General features: G+C 44.0%; 6 protein-coding genes across 6 annotated transcripts; 2 read left to right on the top strand and 4 right to left on the bottom strand.

The window, feature by feature from the left end:
* Window positions 1-286: 286 nt before the first annotated feature.
* LOC107391806 (histone H2B 1/2) lies at window positions 287-873 on the top strand. The gene has a single exon (XM_054744871.2). The coding sequence runs from the start codon at window positions 301-303 to the stop codon at window positions 673-675; it is 375 nt and encodes a 124-aa protein (XP_054600846.1). The 5' UTR covers window positions 287-300; the 3' UTR covers window positions 676-873.
* A 2,578-nt stretch (window positions 874-3,451) lies between these two features.
* LOC107391845 (histone H4) lies at window positions 3,452-3,923 on the bottom strand. Its single transcript, XM_070550007.1, has one exon. It carries the CDS (start codon window positions 3,840-3,842, stop codon window positions 3,531-3,533), a length of 312 nt encoding a protein of 103 aa, XP_070406108.1. The 5' UTR covers window positions 3,843-3,923; the 3' UTR covers window positions 3,452-3,530.
* Window positions 3,924-7,462: 3,539 nt separating this feature from the next.
* Window positions 7,463-8,127, bottom strand: LOC107391797 (histone H2B 1/2). Its single transcript, XM_015969241.3, has one exon. It carries the CDS (start codon window positions 7,867-7,869, stop codon window positions 7,495-7,497), a length of 375 nt encoding a protein of 124 aa, XP_015824727.1. The 5' UTR covers window positions 7,870-8,127; the 3' UTR covers window positions 7,463-7,494.
* Window positions 8,128-8,707: 580 nt separating this feature from the next.
* LOC107391739 (histone H3) lies at window positions 8,708-9,285 on the bottom strand. Its single transcript, XM_015969186.3, has one exon. It carries the CDS (start codon window positions 9,243-9,245, stop codon window positions 8,835-8,837), a length of 411 nt encoding a protein of 136 aa, XP_015824672.1. The 5' UTR covers window positions 9,246-9,285; the 3' UTR covers window positions 8,708-8,834.
* Window positions 9,286-9,544: 259 nt separating this feature from the next.
* Window positions 9,545-10,149, top strand: LOC107391747 (histone H2A-like). The gene has a single exon (XM_015969198.3). It carries the CDS (start codon window positions 9,590-9,592, stop codon window positions 9,974-9,976), a length of 387 nt encoding a protein of 128 aa, XP_015824684.1. The 5' UTR covers window positions 9,545-9,589; the 3' UTR covers window positions 9,977-10,149.
* Window positions 10,150-13,161: 3,012 nt separating this feature from the next.
* LOC107391837 (histone H4) lies at window positions 13,162-13,721 on the bottom strand. Its single transcript, XM_015969299.3, has one exon. The coding sequence runs from the start codon at window positions 13,571-13,573 to the stop codon at window positions 13,262-13,264; it is 312 nt and encodes a 103-aa protein (XP_015824785.1). The 5' UTR covers window positions 13,574-13,721; the 3' UTR covers window positions 13,162-13,261.
* Window positions 13,722-15,503: the final 1,782 nt, after the last annotated feature.

Raw genomic sequence — 15,503 nt, 5'->3', positions numbered from 1 at the left:
GAAAAAGGCATATTATTTTGGTTAAGAAATTATTTTTCAACCTTTATTTCCCACCATGCAATTTCTGTATAAAATAACATAAAACAGATGGTATTTAGATTAAGCATTTTAGCTGCTGTTGTTAATAAATGTTCTAATTTAGTTTTCGTTCATTCATGATTTAGACAAACGAATTCCGCCCCTTATGCACCAGCTGGTGTGTTCAACCAATCACAGGCGGGAGATTGAGCAGTGAAATTTGCTTCTAGCTTGTATAAATCGAGCGACAGGCGTTACCGTTGTTTAACCACACTGATAAAGATGCCTGAGCCTGCTAAGTCTGCGCCCAAGAAGGGCTCCAAGAAAGCGGTGACTAAAACCGCTGGAAAGGGAGGAAAGAAAAGAAAGAGGACTAGGAAGGAGAGCTACGCCATCTACGTTTACAAGGTGCTGAAGCAGGTCCACCCCGACACCGGGATCTCTTCCAAGGCCATGAGCATCATGAACTCGTTCGTGAACGACATCTTTGAGCGCATCGCTTCTGAGGCTTCTCGTTTGGCCCACTACAACAAGCGCTCCACCATCACCTCCAGGGAGATCCAGACCGCTGTCCGCCTCCTTCTGCCCGGTGAGCTGGCCAAGCACGCTGTGTCCGAGGGCACCAAGGCTGTCACCAAGTACACCAGCTCTAAGTAAACTCCTTATTCAAAAACCCAAAGGCTCTTTTAAGAGCCACCCACATTTTCTACTGAGAAGTTATCCTGATTACAAACTGAATCTAAAAAAAAATCATTAAAGCGTGCTGAAATTTTTTTTCACTCTAACTAGATTATGTGATCAGATCTTGGAATGTTTAAAAGCATGTGCATTTTCACGTATTTTTTTAAAGTCTTGTAACATCCATTGTTTTTAGTGATGGGAACTCCGTGTCTTTTTAGAGAGCCGGTACTTTTGGCTAAGCTCACCGCAAAGCCGGCTCTTTCGGCTCCCAAGTGGCTTTTCAGATTTTCTGTTGCATAGAGTACATTTATAACCAAAATAATGTAACTACACGTTAAATGATTTACTAATGTAAAAAATGCAATACATCAAATATTTATCATCTCGATGGATTTAATAACTGAAATCTCAACTTTCCGACTGCTGGCTGCTCATTTTCTCAGTCTTCCTGGCACTCTTACTCTCACTCGGCTTTTTCCTCCTCATTCCCTCTCGTCTCCCTTCACCCGCATGTGCTCTGCTGTGTGTCTGAGGCTGTGTCTCAATTCAGGGTCTGCATCCTACGTCGGCCGGTTACGTCACAGCGCCGCGACTAGGCCTGTCCCAATTCGAAGACTCCTTCAAATGCGGTCGACGAATGCGGCCTTCTTTTCGCCTGAATGAAGGATAGGTCGGGTGTATCCTTCAACAGGTAGCATTTCCCAAGATGCCTTGCGAGCCGGCCAGCAGAAAACCGGAGCTGTCGGAGAGGATTGCGCTTATAAATGTCAGTATAAACTTTAAAACTGTTAGGTTAAGGACTTTTTGTGATACATGAACATTATTTTAGTTAGAAATGTTACAGTAAAAGTGCTTGTATTGCGGTCTCGGCTCGTATGTTCGGCTGCTCGGTGTCGTACTTCTCCCGCTACGTTTCCCCCTGATTTTAATAGAAGTTTGTATTTTAGGAACAAAAGAGAAAACCAGGGAAGTTATTAAGCTTAGGGCGGAGATGGACCACATGATCACCGGAGCAAAGTATTCGGCGGCTGTGGCATGGAGGTACAATAACATCTCATATTTTAAAAACTCGTTTGAGTTTATTTTTTCTGTGAAAACATGAAAGGAATAACCCGTTTCCTCTTTTCTCTTCCTGTTTCTTTTCTTACATGTTAAGACTATTCTGGAGAAAATGGGCATCCAGGGGAAGGTGCCAGCGATGACCAGCTTCTGGAGCTGATCAGGGAGGACTTGAGGCTGCAGAGGGAGGCAGAGCTGCAGAGGGCACAGGAGAGAAGGAAGAACTTTGACAGCTTTTTACTTTGCTAGAAAAAAATGGTTAATGAAGATTAAACATGTACATATAAAAGAAATATCTAAATAAAATCAGTTCTGCATTAAACTCTTGAATTTTATTTTTGTTTACAAATGAGAATTGTTTACTAGAGGGTATCCGCTGGGTCTTGAAAAGTCTTAAAAGGTGACAAATCGGTTTTGGTCAAATTAAGACCCTTAGAAAGTATTAAAAACTATTATCACATCTTTGCTCAGGCTCAGCTTGTCTAAAGTATTTTCTCTGAATTAGCTCTCCAACAGTCAAGGAAATGATTAACCCCCAGAGACCCACGGTTGTAATATTACAACATCAGATTTAAGTCTACAAAAATAAACCTTCCCCATTTTTTTCTTTTTAAAACAACATTTACATTGCTAATAGGTCCTATTGTTCAGTTCTGCAACACTATTGGCTGTTAAAATGTGTAAATAGGCCCGTTTATCTGGCCTCCTAGAACAACGTGAAAGGTTAAAAAAAGATTTTGCAGTTGTTTTCTAAATTTGGGTCTCTGGGGGTTAAAAAGCTAAATAAAACGTCGAGCTCCATCGTTTAAAGTTCCTTCTCCCTTCTGCCCAGCGGTTCCACGGTTGCTAGGCGACGGAACGTTCGCCGAGGGAGTTCATGAAGGCTAGGCCTGTCCAAATTCACAGCCGTTAACATCCGGTCTACCCGGCCGACGGAGGACCCAGCCCACGTCGGCCGGGTGGGCTGGGTCCTTCGAAGGATGCAGACCCTGAATTGAGACACAGCCTGAGTCTGATCCTCCCTCTTCCACGCCCCTACTGCTCTGTGTGTGGACAGTCTGGACACAGTTACACATGTTGACCAATCGTCTGTAGCTTTCACCAAAGCAAGAGGGGAGGGGGGAGGGGACGGCTCCCAATGACGAGCCGGCTCCTAACAAATTTTATTATAGTCGTGTTCAGAGAGCTAACTGCTACTTGTGCTTGTTCAGTTTCAAAGAATTTAGTGAGCCGAATATAACTTGATTTTTACACATACTGTACTGAGTGCATGCAGTTTTTTTGGACCACCAATGGTTGTGTGATCACATGTTTAAACGCGGCTGACGTGATTTGAAATGTAAGATGTCCATGGAAGGTCCCGTCTTTCTCACCTCTGGCTGGAAGGGCTCTCCTACCATTGGCTATTTTGTGAGAGGAAACAGTTTCCCCGCACTGAGCGGTTACAGCCAGATCTTCAGTTTTTTTTTTAAGAAAATGTGAATCGAGCGAAAAGAACCAGCTCTCTAAAAAGAGACGGAATTCCCATCGCTACTTTCTAGCCAATCAGTTGGTTGAGAAAGACGGGATCTTCCTTTGACATCCTACAGTTCCAAATTGCGCAACCGTACCTGCAGTAAAGTTCATTGATAACGTATCGCCGTTTCGTCAATACACTTGAAGAAATTTCCCCTATTATCACTTATTTCAACACTACCTTATGGAACTTAGCTCTTTTCAGAAAGACTTGGGTGGTCCTGAAAAGGACCTTTGTTTCAGTGTCATAAAGTCATTTAACCTCCGAATCCGTAGAGTGTACGTCCCTGTCTCTTCAGAGCATAAACCACATCCATGGCGGTCACAGTCTTCCTCTTGGCATGCTCGGTGTAGGTGACTGCGTCACGGATGACATTCTCTAAGAACACTTTCAACACTCCGCGAGTCTCCTCGTAGATTAGACCGGAGATACGCTTGACTCCACCACGGCGAGCCAGACGTCGAATGGCAGGCTTAGTGATTCCCTGGATGTTATCACGGAGAACTTTACGGTGACGCTTGGCACCTCCCTTTCCGAGTCCTTTGCCTCCCTTGCCTCTTCCAGACATGCTGATCAGTGACTGATACGATTAATAGTAATATCGCTGGGTTAGAGGCTCAGGGGCTTTTATCACATTAAAGAACGTGTTAGAGAACAAGAGCGACTGCAGACTTCTACTGGGACTATCTTCAGTGGTAGCGCCATCAAGTGGTCCTAATAGGATTCGTGTCAGTGTGGGTAAATTTTAAAGTAATAAATTGTAGTATTTTGAGAAAAACGATTGTACACTAGTTGCATCCTGACGCGTTTGATGACCCACAGCTTCAATAGCCTAGTGAAAAATTATATTCTTTAAAATAGTTTGTGCTTTAAAGAATCTAGCACTGATTGAAACAAGCATCTCTTACAGAACAGCACCTAGCTGTTTGGAGTGGATAAACAATGGGTCTGCACTCAACAGACAGTAATGTCAATCATTTATAACTTTTTCTACATTGTTCCTATTTTACCATCATGTATTGGCTGAACAATGTTGAGTACTTTTTCTACATATGAAAAAATATGAAGTGGTACAACACTGTAATTTTTCATGTGTTAATAGAAGATTGTATTTTATTACTCAGAATAACTCAAATTATTGTACATGTGGAATTTATGATCATACAGAGGGCTAAATTATCCTACACATATGATATGTTTGGCGACACTGATTTGTGTACAAGTTTTCAATGGTGTAACTCACTGGTGAGGGTTTATTTCATAGAATGTACAAAAACAATCACTTCCCTGCAAACATTGTCCAGGTCCGGGATGCTCTATTGTTGGTTCAGTGGATTATTGGTTCACTCCATTTTCCAGCCTCAGTTCCGCTGCTGTCCTGAACCAAATCCTCGAATACAGGCCCGGGCCTGTATTTTACTCAAGCTCATCAAGCTCCAGGCCTTTATTGGAAGGAGGACCAGAATTAGAGGCAGGCCTCAATTTCTATTTGAGTTTGGTTGGTTCGCTGGAGTTTTTGACAATTAAAATTGCGCCCACATTTTCAAAGTTAAACACATTTCTTTTAACAACGGTAGTTTCTGCTTCAGCCCTCTCCCCCCTCCCCCTGCGCAGCGGCCGCAAACTCACTGATGCGTCTGCAGCCTCTCAGAGTTCCTGCTGCTCTAAACATTAAAATAATTATTTAATTTTCTGTTCTTCACTTCTGATTACCTTTAATGGTGTCTGTTTGTTGCAACCACCAGGTACAAAAACTAACTTGTTTTTATTTGACTATTTTTCTGTCCTGTATCTGTTTATTATCCTCCTGCAGCTCCTCTCAATCCTTAAGAAAAACTGCTACCTGGGTTCAAATATATTCACCTTATGAGTTACCTTTGAACTGCAGTTCTAAAAGATCTACCGACCGCAAAAACAGCGGAGTGCTCGCTGCTTGGCGGCCGCATCAGTGATCGGTGCGTCACCGGAGGACAAGGTGATGCGCCCCGCTCCACAGCAGCGAAACACATCAGGCGCAAATAAAAGACAGAAAACATTAAAGGAAATGAGCCGACATGAACGATCGCGTGTTAAATTAGTTTTTGAGGCGGCGACACCTACTTTGATAATGTTACTGTGGCCGTGCTCAGGACGCAGATGTCTGGAGTGCGTCAACTATGTCAGTCAATTGGGCAGTCCGCCGTTACATTGAAAAAAAAAGTAAAACAGCGCGCCAGCACGAGACAAGCACAGAACAGCAGAAAGCATTGTTGTGGCTGTGTGGGGGCTGGCAGACCAGGCCCCCACAATGCAGCTCTGAAATTGAGTCAAACCCGGAAGTGAAATAAATTGCAGTTCCACCCTCATCCGCTGGGGGCTGGTGTCAGAAACGAGCAAATCCTCATTGACTCCCATGTTAAAAATACCAATTTCACAGCAGAAATAAACATGTCTACAGCCTGGTACCAAAACATGTTTTTTGGTTAAATTATCTAGTTTATACTCATGACAACTCTGAGGGGGGTGAATTTTTTCTCACTCTTCTGTTTAAGTGTATTAAAAGCCTAAAATTCTGTATAATTATGAGCATCCGACCCACGTGACCACAGAGCTAGCTCCGTAGATAGGCCTCAGTAGAGCCTCGGCCTGGCTTGGAAACTGCTCCGGGATTTTGAGTCTCTGTGTGTGTATTCTTGTTTGGATATTTTTTTGTGCAATTGTTGGACAAAATGACTTGATGTGGCATTAATTGCACTAATAAAGCGTCCAAGGAGTTTCCACTTCTTTTTTTTCGGTAAGTAAAATTATATTTATGTATTTTAGGTCACTGCTGAGCTGAGCTTAGATTTGAACATGTACTGTTTAACCATGAAATTTAAATGTAATTAAAACCCAGTGCATTTAACATAATGCTGCACTTTAGAAAATGGGTTGAAATATAACATGTTGGTGGAGCTGGGTTCCGACTATCGGCTTGTGGAGCTCTCGGGAGACTTCTGTTTTCCACCCTTGTCCCCTCCCCGCAGCCCGGTCCATCTCTGTCTGATCGCGGCTTCTGTTTGCTGCGTGCGGGCTGACTGCTGGTTCTCCCAGCAGCTCGGCGCATCTGTCTGATCGCGGCTTCTGTTAGCTGCGCGGGCTGACGGCTGGTTCTTATGGCAAGCCAGAACCGCCAAAATACGCCACTTCTCCCCGCAGCTCGGCGCATCTCGATCTGATCGCGGCTTCTGTGTGCTGCGCGGGCAGACGGCTTGTGGAGCTCTGGGATGGAAACCTTTCCACCCGGTTCTCCCCAGCGGCAGCTCCACGCATCTCAGATCACAGCGGCGCTTGTCTGCTGTGCAGCTGCTGGCTTGTGGAGGTCTCCGAGTCCTCCACAGAGGTCTCGGAGACCTCTTTGTTCCACCCGGTTTTACCCAGTGGTCAGCAGCGGTCAGCCCGGCGTATCTCTGACTCAGAAACTCTGGTGTTGTGCACAGTTAACTCCAGTTGTAGCTAGGTTGCTACCTCCGTTAGCTTAGCTCCCACCTCCGCATTAGCTTTGGGTTAGCTTGTAGCTAGTTCGACCGGGTGTCATCAGTCGATCCCAGCCTTACAGCTCCACCCTCAGCTCTTCCCTTTTATGGAATTGTCTGGGCTTGACGGAACCTGTGACACGGTGAAAATGGCGGTGGTGGCCACCTCCCATTTTAGCACTAAAATACGGCTCTCTAAAAAGAGCCGGAATTCCCATCACTACTAGACAAGTAGTAAAAAGTATCGGTATTGGTATCGGCAATACTAGCCCCTGTATTTACTTGGTATCGGATCGATACCAAATTTTGCATTATCGTACAGCACTGACATTCATTCAACATCTAGTTTGTCAAGATTTTAGTGTCAATCATTCTGATGATTCAGATGGAAAGTCAATATTGTTTCAATGTAAGCTTGCTATATGGATATTTTTTTAGTGACTGATTCCTTTTTTTCCCTTATGTGCCATGCAGCATGAAATATAATAGAAACATTCTGGTACATATTATAGTTGACATATGCTGTGCAGATATGCAGGCTTGTGACATTCGCTGAGCTCCTAGTTTCCTAAAATTAAAGCATTTGGTTGGCGAAGTAATAAACACGCTTTTTATAATGTGCAGCCTACCATCAGTTTAAGACGGTACTTAAATTAGCTACCAGGATAAATACTCAGTAGAAAATGTGGGTGGCTCTTAAAAGAGCCTTTGGGTTTTTGATGGAGTTTACTTAGAGCTGGTGTACTTGGTGACAGCCTTGGTGCCCTCAGACACAGCGTGCTTGGCCAGCTCACCGGGCAGAAGGAGGCGGACAGCGGTCTGGATCTCCCTGGAGGTGATGGTGGAGCGCTTGTTGTAGTGGGCCAGACGAGAAGCCTCAGAAGCGATGCGCTCAAAGATGTCGTTCACGAACGAGTTCATGATGCTCATGGCCTTGGAGGAGATCCCGGTGTCGGGGTGGACCTGCTTCAGCACCTTGTAAACGTAGATGGCGTAGCTCTCCTTCCTGGTCCTCTTTCTTTTCTTACCTCCCTTTCCAGCGGTTTTAGTCACCGCTTTCTTGGAGCCCTTCTTGGGCGCAGACTTAGCAGGCTCAGGCATCTTTATCAGTGTGGTTAAACAACGGTAACGCCTGTCGCTCGATTTATACAAGCTAGAAGCAAATTTCACTGCTCAATCTCCCGTTTGTGATTGGTTGAACACACCAGCTGGTGCATATGGGGCGGGATTAATTTAATCTACCGTAAATCCGTCGTTCCTAAAAAGTAAAACAACTAAATAAAATATTTTGGAGTTCAGCTACATTTGTTGACGTAATTTCAAATGCAGAAATAGTTTGGTGGTATTACTTAAATAATTCTTACGTAAAATATCTACTCATTTGGCGGTCCTTTGAAGTCTTCAGCCATATAGTTTAGATTTATGCAGCAAGATCATTTTAATGAATCCAATGAATGTTAAGTTTTTCCATTTCAGAGTGTAGCAAGCAGTTCCAGTCGGTCAATTACTAAATTTATTGTACAAAAAAATAAAAGTCCTTATTGAAGCTGTAAAGTGTAGTTTGTTCTCGAAATTTCTTTTTATCTGAACATTGGAGTAGTTTGTCTAGGCCAAAATGTGTTTAAACAGGTATGTTTCTATAATGATGTAATGAAATTATCCAGATGGCTCTAGTTTTAGTTTCAATTGGAATTTTTTTTTTGTTTCAACGCTTTTGTCCAATTGAGAACTCCGCTTAAATGAGGACTTAAACACTTCAATAGTTAGTTCAAAAGGCATAAGTGTTAGCCTGGCAAGCTAGACTAAATTAATGTATAATTTGCAAAGCAAAAATTTTGTTTTGCTTTATTTAAAGGCCTTTCCAGGCAACCGGAAAAGCGAAAGATAAAGTTGTAGCAAGTCATTAAAACACTTCAAACAAAAACAAGAGAATAAAAGGCAAAGTAGATGAAAATGGCTATATCTGTATGCTTTTTCAGCCTAAATACTAACTGAAGAATAAAGCTCTGTAATGAAGTGGTGAATGGCTCTTAAAAGAGCCGTTGAGTGTTGTTAGCTGTGAGACTTTATGCTCGCTCTCCGCGGATGCGGCGGGCCAGCTGGATGTCTTTAGGCATGATGGTGACCCTCTTTGCGTGGATGGCGCACAGGTTGGTGTCCTCGAAGAGCCCCACCAGATAAGCCTCGCTGGCCTCCTGCAGAGCCATGACAGCCGAGCTCTGGAAGCGCAAGTCGGTCTTGAAGTCCTGAGCGATTTCTCGGACTAGGCGCTGGAAGGGCAGCTTGCGGATGAGCAGCTCAGTGGATTTCTGGTAACGACGGATCTCTCTGAGAGCCACGGTGCCGGGCCTGTAACGGTGAGGCTTCTTAACGCCTCCGGTGGCGGGAGCGCTCTTCCTAGCTGCCTTGGTGGCCAGCTGCTTTCTGGGGGCTTTGCCACCGGTGGATTTACGAGCAGTCTGCTTGGTTCTAGCCATGGTAAGTAGTTTCTCTGGAGCGGAGAAAAAGATAAGTTGAACCAGCCGAGAGTCGCTGCTCTTAAACAGCGGGACGGTGACGCTGCTTCACGGCTTCAGCTCCTGATTGGTGACCGTCTCCTCCTGCAGCTCAGCCCCGCCCAGAGCAGCGGCTCCCCGCCTGAATGCTGGCTGCTTATTGGAGACACGCTGTGTTGAAAAAGCCGCTCAGACTCTCCCCCTCCGCTCCAGCTATCACGATTGGCTGCCGCCACTTTCTCTCCGCTGTGCGGACATATAAGGAGAGTTTTGGCTTCAGATAGACATTATTTCCCGTACTTCTCCTCGATAAAGTAATTATAACAATGAGTGGTCGTGGTAAAACCGGAGGCAAGGCCAGAGCTAAGGCCAAGACCCGCTCCTCCCGTGCCGGGCTCCAGTTCCCAGTAGGTCGTGTTCACAGGCTGCTGCGTAAAGGCAACTATGCTCAGCGTGTCGGTGCCGGCGCCCCGGTCTACTTGGCTGCAGTGCTGGAGTATCTGACTGCTGAGATCCTGGAGCTGGCTGGAAACGCTGCTCGTGATAACAAGAAGACTCGTATTATCCCCCGTCACCTGCAGCTGGCCGTCCGCAACGACGAGGAGCTCAACAAGCTGCTGGGTGGAGTCACCATCGCTCAGGGTGGTGTGCTGCCCAACATCCAGGCTGTGCTGCTGCCCAAGAAGACTGAGAAGCCCGCTAAGACCAAGTAAAGCTGCTGCCTCTCACCGCTGCTACCAGCCCCACAACGGCTCTTTTAAGAGCCACACACTCTTCCTATAGAGCTAAAATCTTTTGTAGTAGCTGATTTCCAATAATAACTCCAGGCTTGCATTTAATTCAGACAATACTAGAAGTTTTATGCTGGAATTTTATCACTGCCTTTAGAAGTTTATGAATTACATAAGAGAATTTAAGTGACGAGGCCTGTAAATATCAGTAGGGACAAAACTAACAAAAAAGGCAAATGTCACGAGTAGGGCGAGACCCCCTGTGCTGGTGAAGGCTCAGTCGTCCATGTCATGGTGATCCAAAAGTGTTCAGATGAAGGCAGCTGGACATCTTTGGTTTCTTGAAGACGTTTCTCCCCGGCTCTAGCCATTGCTAACTAGTTGCTCGGTAGCTCGTGATGCCCATCTCCACCATGCCAGCTGTGAGCCACGGTGGATAAGTCAGCATTTTTACTTGATCTCCAGCATGTCCCCAGCTCACAAACACTCCTTCACCAGCCGCACTTAACGATCAGCCAGTGGTCGCTCCATATCCGTATAAGCTGGTAGCGGCAGCCAGCTTGTTTACATCGCGCGATGCGCTCCGTAAACCATGTGAAACAGGTATTGTGGGAAATTATGTTCTCCTGAAATATTCGGTTTCCCTTAGACAGTCGAGAGCAAATATTTCCAAATCCACAGAACTTTTTGTCCATTTATGAGGTCTAAAGTACCTGAAATAAAAGATGGTTAAACTGAGTGAGATTACATCTTTTTACATAAATTTCTAAAATTATAAATAAGCTTGCTGCAAAGTGAACAAGAATGTTTTTACTGTATCTTTTTTATTGTTTTTAGGAGGAAATACAGATAAAAAATCACAAGCATAACATTATTACATTGCATTACATCATTTTCCTATAAAGGTTTATCACAAATTTTGTGAAAATAGCCAGAAGTGCGACCTCCCGACATGGGGGGAACAGAATATTTCAGGGGAACACAATTTCTCACAGCACCTGACCTCCCGGCTGACGTGTGTGAATCGTGACAGCTTCAAGAACAGAACTAGCTGGCTTCCGTCAGAACTGGTAGGTTGATAAACAGTCATAATTATATATTTTTTTTTTAAAGAGGTTGAGTAGCTTGTTTAAAGCTTTGTGAGGGCTCACTACCTCCGCTCAATCAATCAGAGCAATTTCACTACTGCGGCCGTGCTCCGGCAGTGCAGCGCCGTGCGCCGCCCTCTGTTCCGGCGTCCAACAAAAATAGAATCGATCCTATTTTTGCCGGACGCCGGAGCACCTCCGCAGTAAATGGACAGAAATCACAACCGCCCAACAGGAAAAGGAGCGGGCACAACTTCCGTTTTTCACAATACATCGATAAACAAAAGGCGTTTTTTTGTTTCATATGCACAGGTTTAACAACTTTTAACAACTATCAATGGCGGCTGAACTTTAAATGCACAAAAGTAAGCCATAAATACAGTTTCTACTATCAAAGTAGTCACACTTTGTTGATCCAAACACTGCTGATCTCTCAACACAAATGATGGGCAGATTAAACAGTTCATTTCGATGCTTCTCCCACACAACGGGTGTTTGGATCTAACTTCCGCGTTTATTGCTCGGACTGTATCGCAAGATCTCGAAAATCCCGCGCATGCCTGTTTGCCCACCTCAGGTCTCCGCACCGGAGCGGAGCCGTTGTAGAGCGGGTAGCAGTAAAAATTGAGTTCGGAAGCGAGCGGCTGCGGAGGGCGGGGGCGGACCGGAGCGGAGGTAGTGGAATTTGGGGGTTAGGCTACACAGGTTGGAAATTGATTATACAATCAAACTCATGAGTGAGCCACCATAGCTGCAACACTTTTTCTGAACTGCATGGCGCTAAAGAGTCAAATTTTTTCATCATTTCAATGGATTTCAAATACAGGGCCTTTAACATCTAAGTTTAGATTTAAATTATCTGAAATTCTGACATTTAAACATTTTAAATGTTAAAAGTATTGCTAAATGTAGGAAAAATTAGCTAAATATAAAAAAGTCTAAGCTAAGCTAAATAATTTGCACCAGCAGTTTGAGTTGAATGTCAATAAAATGTCTGCTAAATAACTTGTACCAACAACTTACACTTGGCACCCCATACAGTTCTGTATAATTTTTGGTGATAAATTCCTTCAGTATGAGAAGCCGTTTTAGAGCTGGTTCATTAGTGAGCTGAGCCCTTCGACATATGAATATTGGACAATGGGTTTCCACAGACTCCAATAACACGTTTTTGAAGAAAAATGGGAGGTGGCCACCACCGCCATTTTGACCATGTCACAGGTTCCGTCTGATCGCGGCTTCTAAGCTCAGCTAGTGCAAGAGCGGCAGTGACCTAAAATACATAAATATAATTTTACTTACTGAAAAAAATGAAGTGGAGACTCCTTGGACGCTCTATTAGTGCAATTAATGCCACAGCGAGTCATTTTGTCCAACAGTTGCACAAATGATATCCAAAAAAGAATACACACACACAGAGACTCAAAATCCCGGAACAGTTTCCAAGCCAGACCGAGGCTCAACTGAGGCCTTTCCACGGAGCTAGCTCTGTGGTCACGTGGATCTGATGCTCATTAATTATACAGCATTGTAGGCTTTTAATACACTTAAACAGAAGAGTGAGAAAAAAATCCACCCCCCTCAGAGTTGTCATGAGTGTAAACTAGATCATTTAATCAAAAAACAAGTTTTGGAACCGGGCTGTAAACATGTTTATTTCTGCTGTGAAATTGGTATTTTTAACATGGGAGTCAATGAGGATTTGCTCGCTTCGGATACCAGCCCCTAGTGGATGAGTGTGGAACTGCAATTTATTTCATATCTGTGTTGACTTCATTTTTTCACCTGCAATGTTGGGGCTTGGCTGAGCTCCAAGTACCAGTTTCCTTAAGTGAGAGTTCCAATTATTATTCAGGTGATCCGTTTCTCTAATCGCGTTTTATTTCTCACTTGTATTTCTGTAACCTTATATTATGTAGCACCTCGTGATTTTTTTTCCTCAATGTTAATGTTTCACCCATGTTCAGCTTTTTGGACTGGGGCTTTATTCTGACTGAGTGGCGCAAGTAAATCTTGCACCATCAAACAGTTGGTTATGTCTGTTAGTCAGTGTAAAATCAAGTTACAAGTCTTAAAAAAACGTTTCGTTCACACTTGGATTTGACAAGAAATATTATGCTCATTAGTAATGATTGGGTGGCCCTGAAAAGAGCCTTTGGTGATTGAAAGGAAGTCGTATTTAACCTCCGAATCCGTACAGGGTACGTCCCTGCCTCTTCAGAGCATAAACCACATCCATGGCGGTCACGGTCTTCCTCTTGGCATGCTCGGTGTAGGTGACTGCGTCACGGATAACATTCTCCAGGAACACCTTGAGCACTCCGCGAGTCTCCTCGTAGATCAGACCGGAGATACGTTTAACTCCACCACGGCGAGCCAGACGCCGGATAGCGGGCTTGGTAATACCCTGGATGTTATCACGGAGAACTTTTCGGTGACGCTTAGCGCCTCCTTTACCGAGTCCTTTGCCTCCCTTGCCTCTTCCAGACATGATGATGAGAAATGAGCTCAATGGTTATTTTGCAGTGGTGGAGGGCTTTTATGTCACACTAGAGGACGTGTTAGAGAACAAAGGCAGCTCCAGATTTCTACTCGGGCGCCATCAAGTGGTCTGTACAGGATTGTGAACACATTTTTAATGTAACTTACCAGTGACGGTTTACTTTAGAGAAATTTAAGAAATGATAAAGTTCACATCCCTGCAAACACAGTCCGGTTCTCAGATGCTCTATAAGTTCAGTCCAAGGGGCCATTTTGGTCGTTAGTTTTTGAAGCCATCACGGAAGTGACAAAAATTGCAATTCCACTCTCCGCTAGAGGCTGGAACCAGAAGTGGGCAAATCCTCATTGACTTCAATGTTAAACATGCCAAATTCACAGCAATAAACATGTTTACAGCCTGGTTGAAATAAACATATTAGATGTACTAGATCTAGTTTTTTTCGTAACTCTTCTGTTTAAGTGTAATTAAATGCTTAAAATTCTGAATAATTAATGAGCATCTGAGCCGCAAGCTCTGGGGAAAGAGCCAAGGCCTCGGCCTCACGTCAATAAATGTTGGGCTATTTTGACTCTCTGAACTTTGGTTGTGTCCTCTGTGTGTATGTTTGTGTTTGGATGTTAATCATGGAATCATTTGGACACAGAGAGCAAGCTGTGGGAATTAACTGTTAACAGAAAATTCAAGCAGCTTTCGCTTCTTTATCATTAAGTAAAATTATATTTCTGTATTTTATTTTGTTGGTTGAATGGGGGGACATGTTTTACTGCTTGGTCAAGCATGTTAGTGGGGCTGCATAAGAAACCTGAGCTGGTTTTATCATCTTCATCTTCAACATGTCCAGACCAGACCTAGAGAAACTTATTCATGCGTTCATCTCCAGCAGGCTGGACAACTGCAATGGTCTTTTGTCTGGTCTTCCCCAAAAATGCTGTGAAGCAACTTTAGCTTATTCAGAATGATGCTGCTAGAGTCTTAACAAGAACCAAGAGAACCGAGGACATCACTCCTGTTCTTAAATCTCTACAATGGTTACCAGTAAACTACAGCATTGATTTCAAAGTGCTTCTACTAGTTTATAAATCACTCAATGGCATGGGGCCAAAATACAAGTTGGATCTCCTTCCTGTATATACACGCCCAGCAGGGCTCTAAGATCCTTAGAAAAGTCAGCTGGTAGAACCCCGGGTCAGAACCAAACATGGTGAAGCTGCGTTTAGCTACAATGCTGCTCACAGATGGAATCAGCTTCCTTATGAACTCAAATGTGCCCCAACTCTGGTAACTTTTAAATCAAAATTGAAACCCTTCATGTATTCATTAGCCTATGAATGACTATTCTGCCCTGTAACAGCTCAGTCTTAAACTGTGTCCCTTTGTTTTAATTATTAAATCAAAATTTAATTTGTGTGTACTTTTTGTCATGTTGATTTTTAATGTTCTTGTTATTTGGAAAGCACATGGAATTGCTGGATGAAATGTGCTGCCTTGCCTTGCCTATGTGGTTTCTGTTCTGGCCGTGGAACCAACTCTTTACCCTTGCGAGGGTGCTGGACGGGGCAAAAAAATGTCAACCAGTCCATGTTTTGTGGATCTGAGAAGGCTTATGACCATGTTCTCAGGGTCACCTAAGGAGTATGAGGTGGATGGTTCTCTTTTCACAGCCACTCAGTCCCTGTAACAAGGGAGTATGAGCCTAGTTTGCTTTGCCGGCAGTAAGTCGGACCTTTTTCGTGAGGGCTGGACTTCGCCAGGGCTGTTTTGTCACCAGTTTTATTTATTGTCTTTATGGGGAGATTTTCTACACACAGCTATGAGTTGGAGGGTGGAGAGTTTGGTTGCAGAAGGCTCTCATCTCTGCTTTTTGCGGTGGACGTTATCCTCTTAGCTCCATAAAAATGTTTTTCAATGCTTACTGGAG

Source organism: Nothobranchius furzeri, chromosome 4, assembly GCF_043380555.1.
Source record: "Nothobranchius furzeri strain GRZ-AD chromosome 4, NfurGRZ-RIMD1, whole genome shotgun sequence".
NCBI classification, from domain to species: Eukaryota; Metazoa; Chordata; class Actinopteri; order Cyprinodontiformes; family Nothobranchiidae; genus Nothobranchius; species Nothobranchius furzeri.
Note: the sequence above shows the minus strand (reverse complement) of the source record. Positions and strands in the feature narration are given on the sequence as shown.

What these genes read in the sequence shown, in the direction of transcription:
- LOC107391806 (XM_054744871.2), top strand. Translation starts at nt 301, where the DNA reads ATGCCTGAGCCTGCTAAGTCTGCGCCCAAGAAGGGCTCCAAGAAAGCG.
- LOC107391845 (XM_070550007.1), bottom strand. Translation starts at nt 3,842, where the DNA reads ATGTCTGGAAGAGGCAAGGGAGGCAAAGGACTCGGAAAGGGAGGTGCC.
- LOC107391797 (XM_015969241.3), bottom strand. Translation starts at nt 7,869, where the DNA reads ATGCCTGAGCCTGCTAAGTCTGCGCCCAAGAAGGGCTCCAAGAAAGCG.
- LOC107391739 (XM_015969186.3), bottom strand. Translation starts at nt 9,245, where the DNA reads ATGGCTAGAACCAAGCAGACTGCTCGTAAATCCACCGGTGGCAAAGCC.
- LOC107391747 (XM_015969198.3), top strand. Translation starts at nt 9,590, where the DNA reads ATGAGTGGTCGTGGTAAAACCGGAGGCAAGGCCAGAGCTAAGGCCAAG.
- LOC107391837 (XM_015969299.3), bottom strand. Translation starts at nt 13,573, where the DNA reads ATGTCTGGAAGAGGCAAGGGAGGCAAAGGACTCGGTAAAGGAGGCGCT.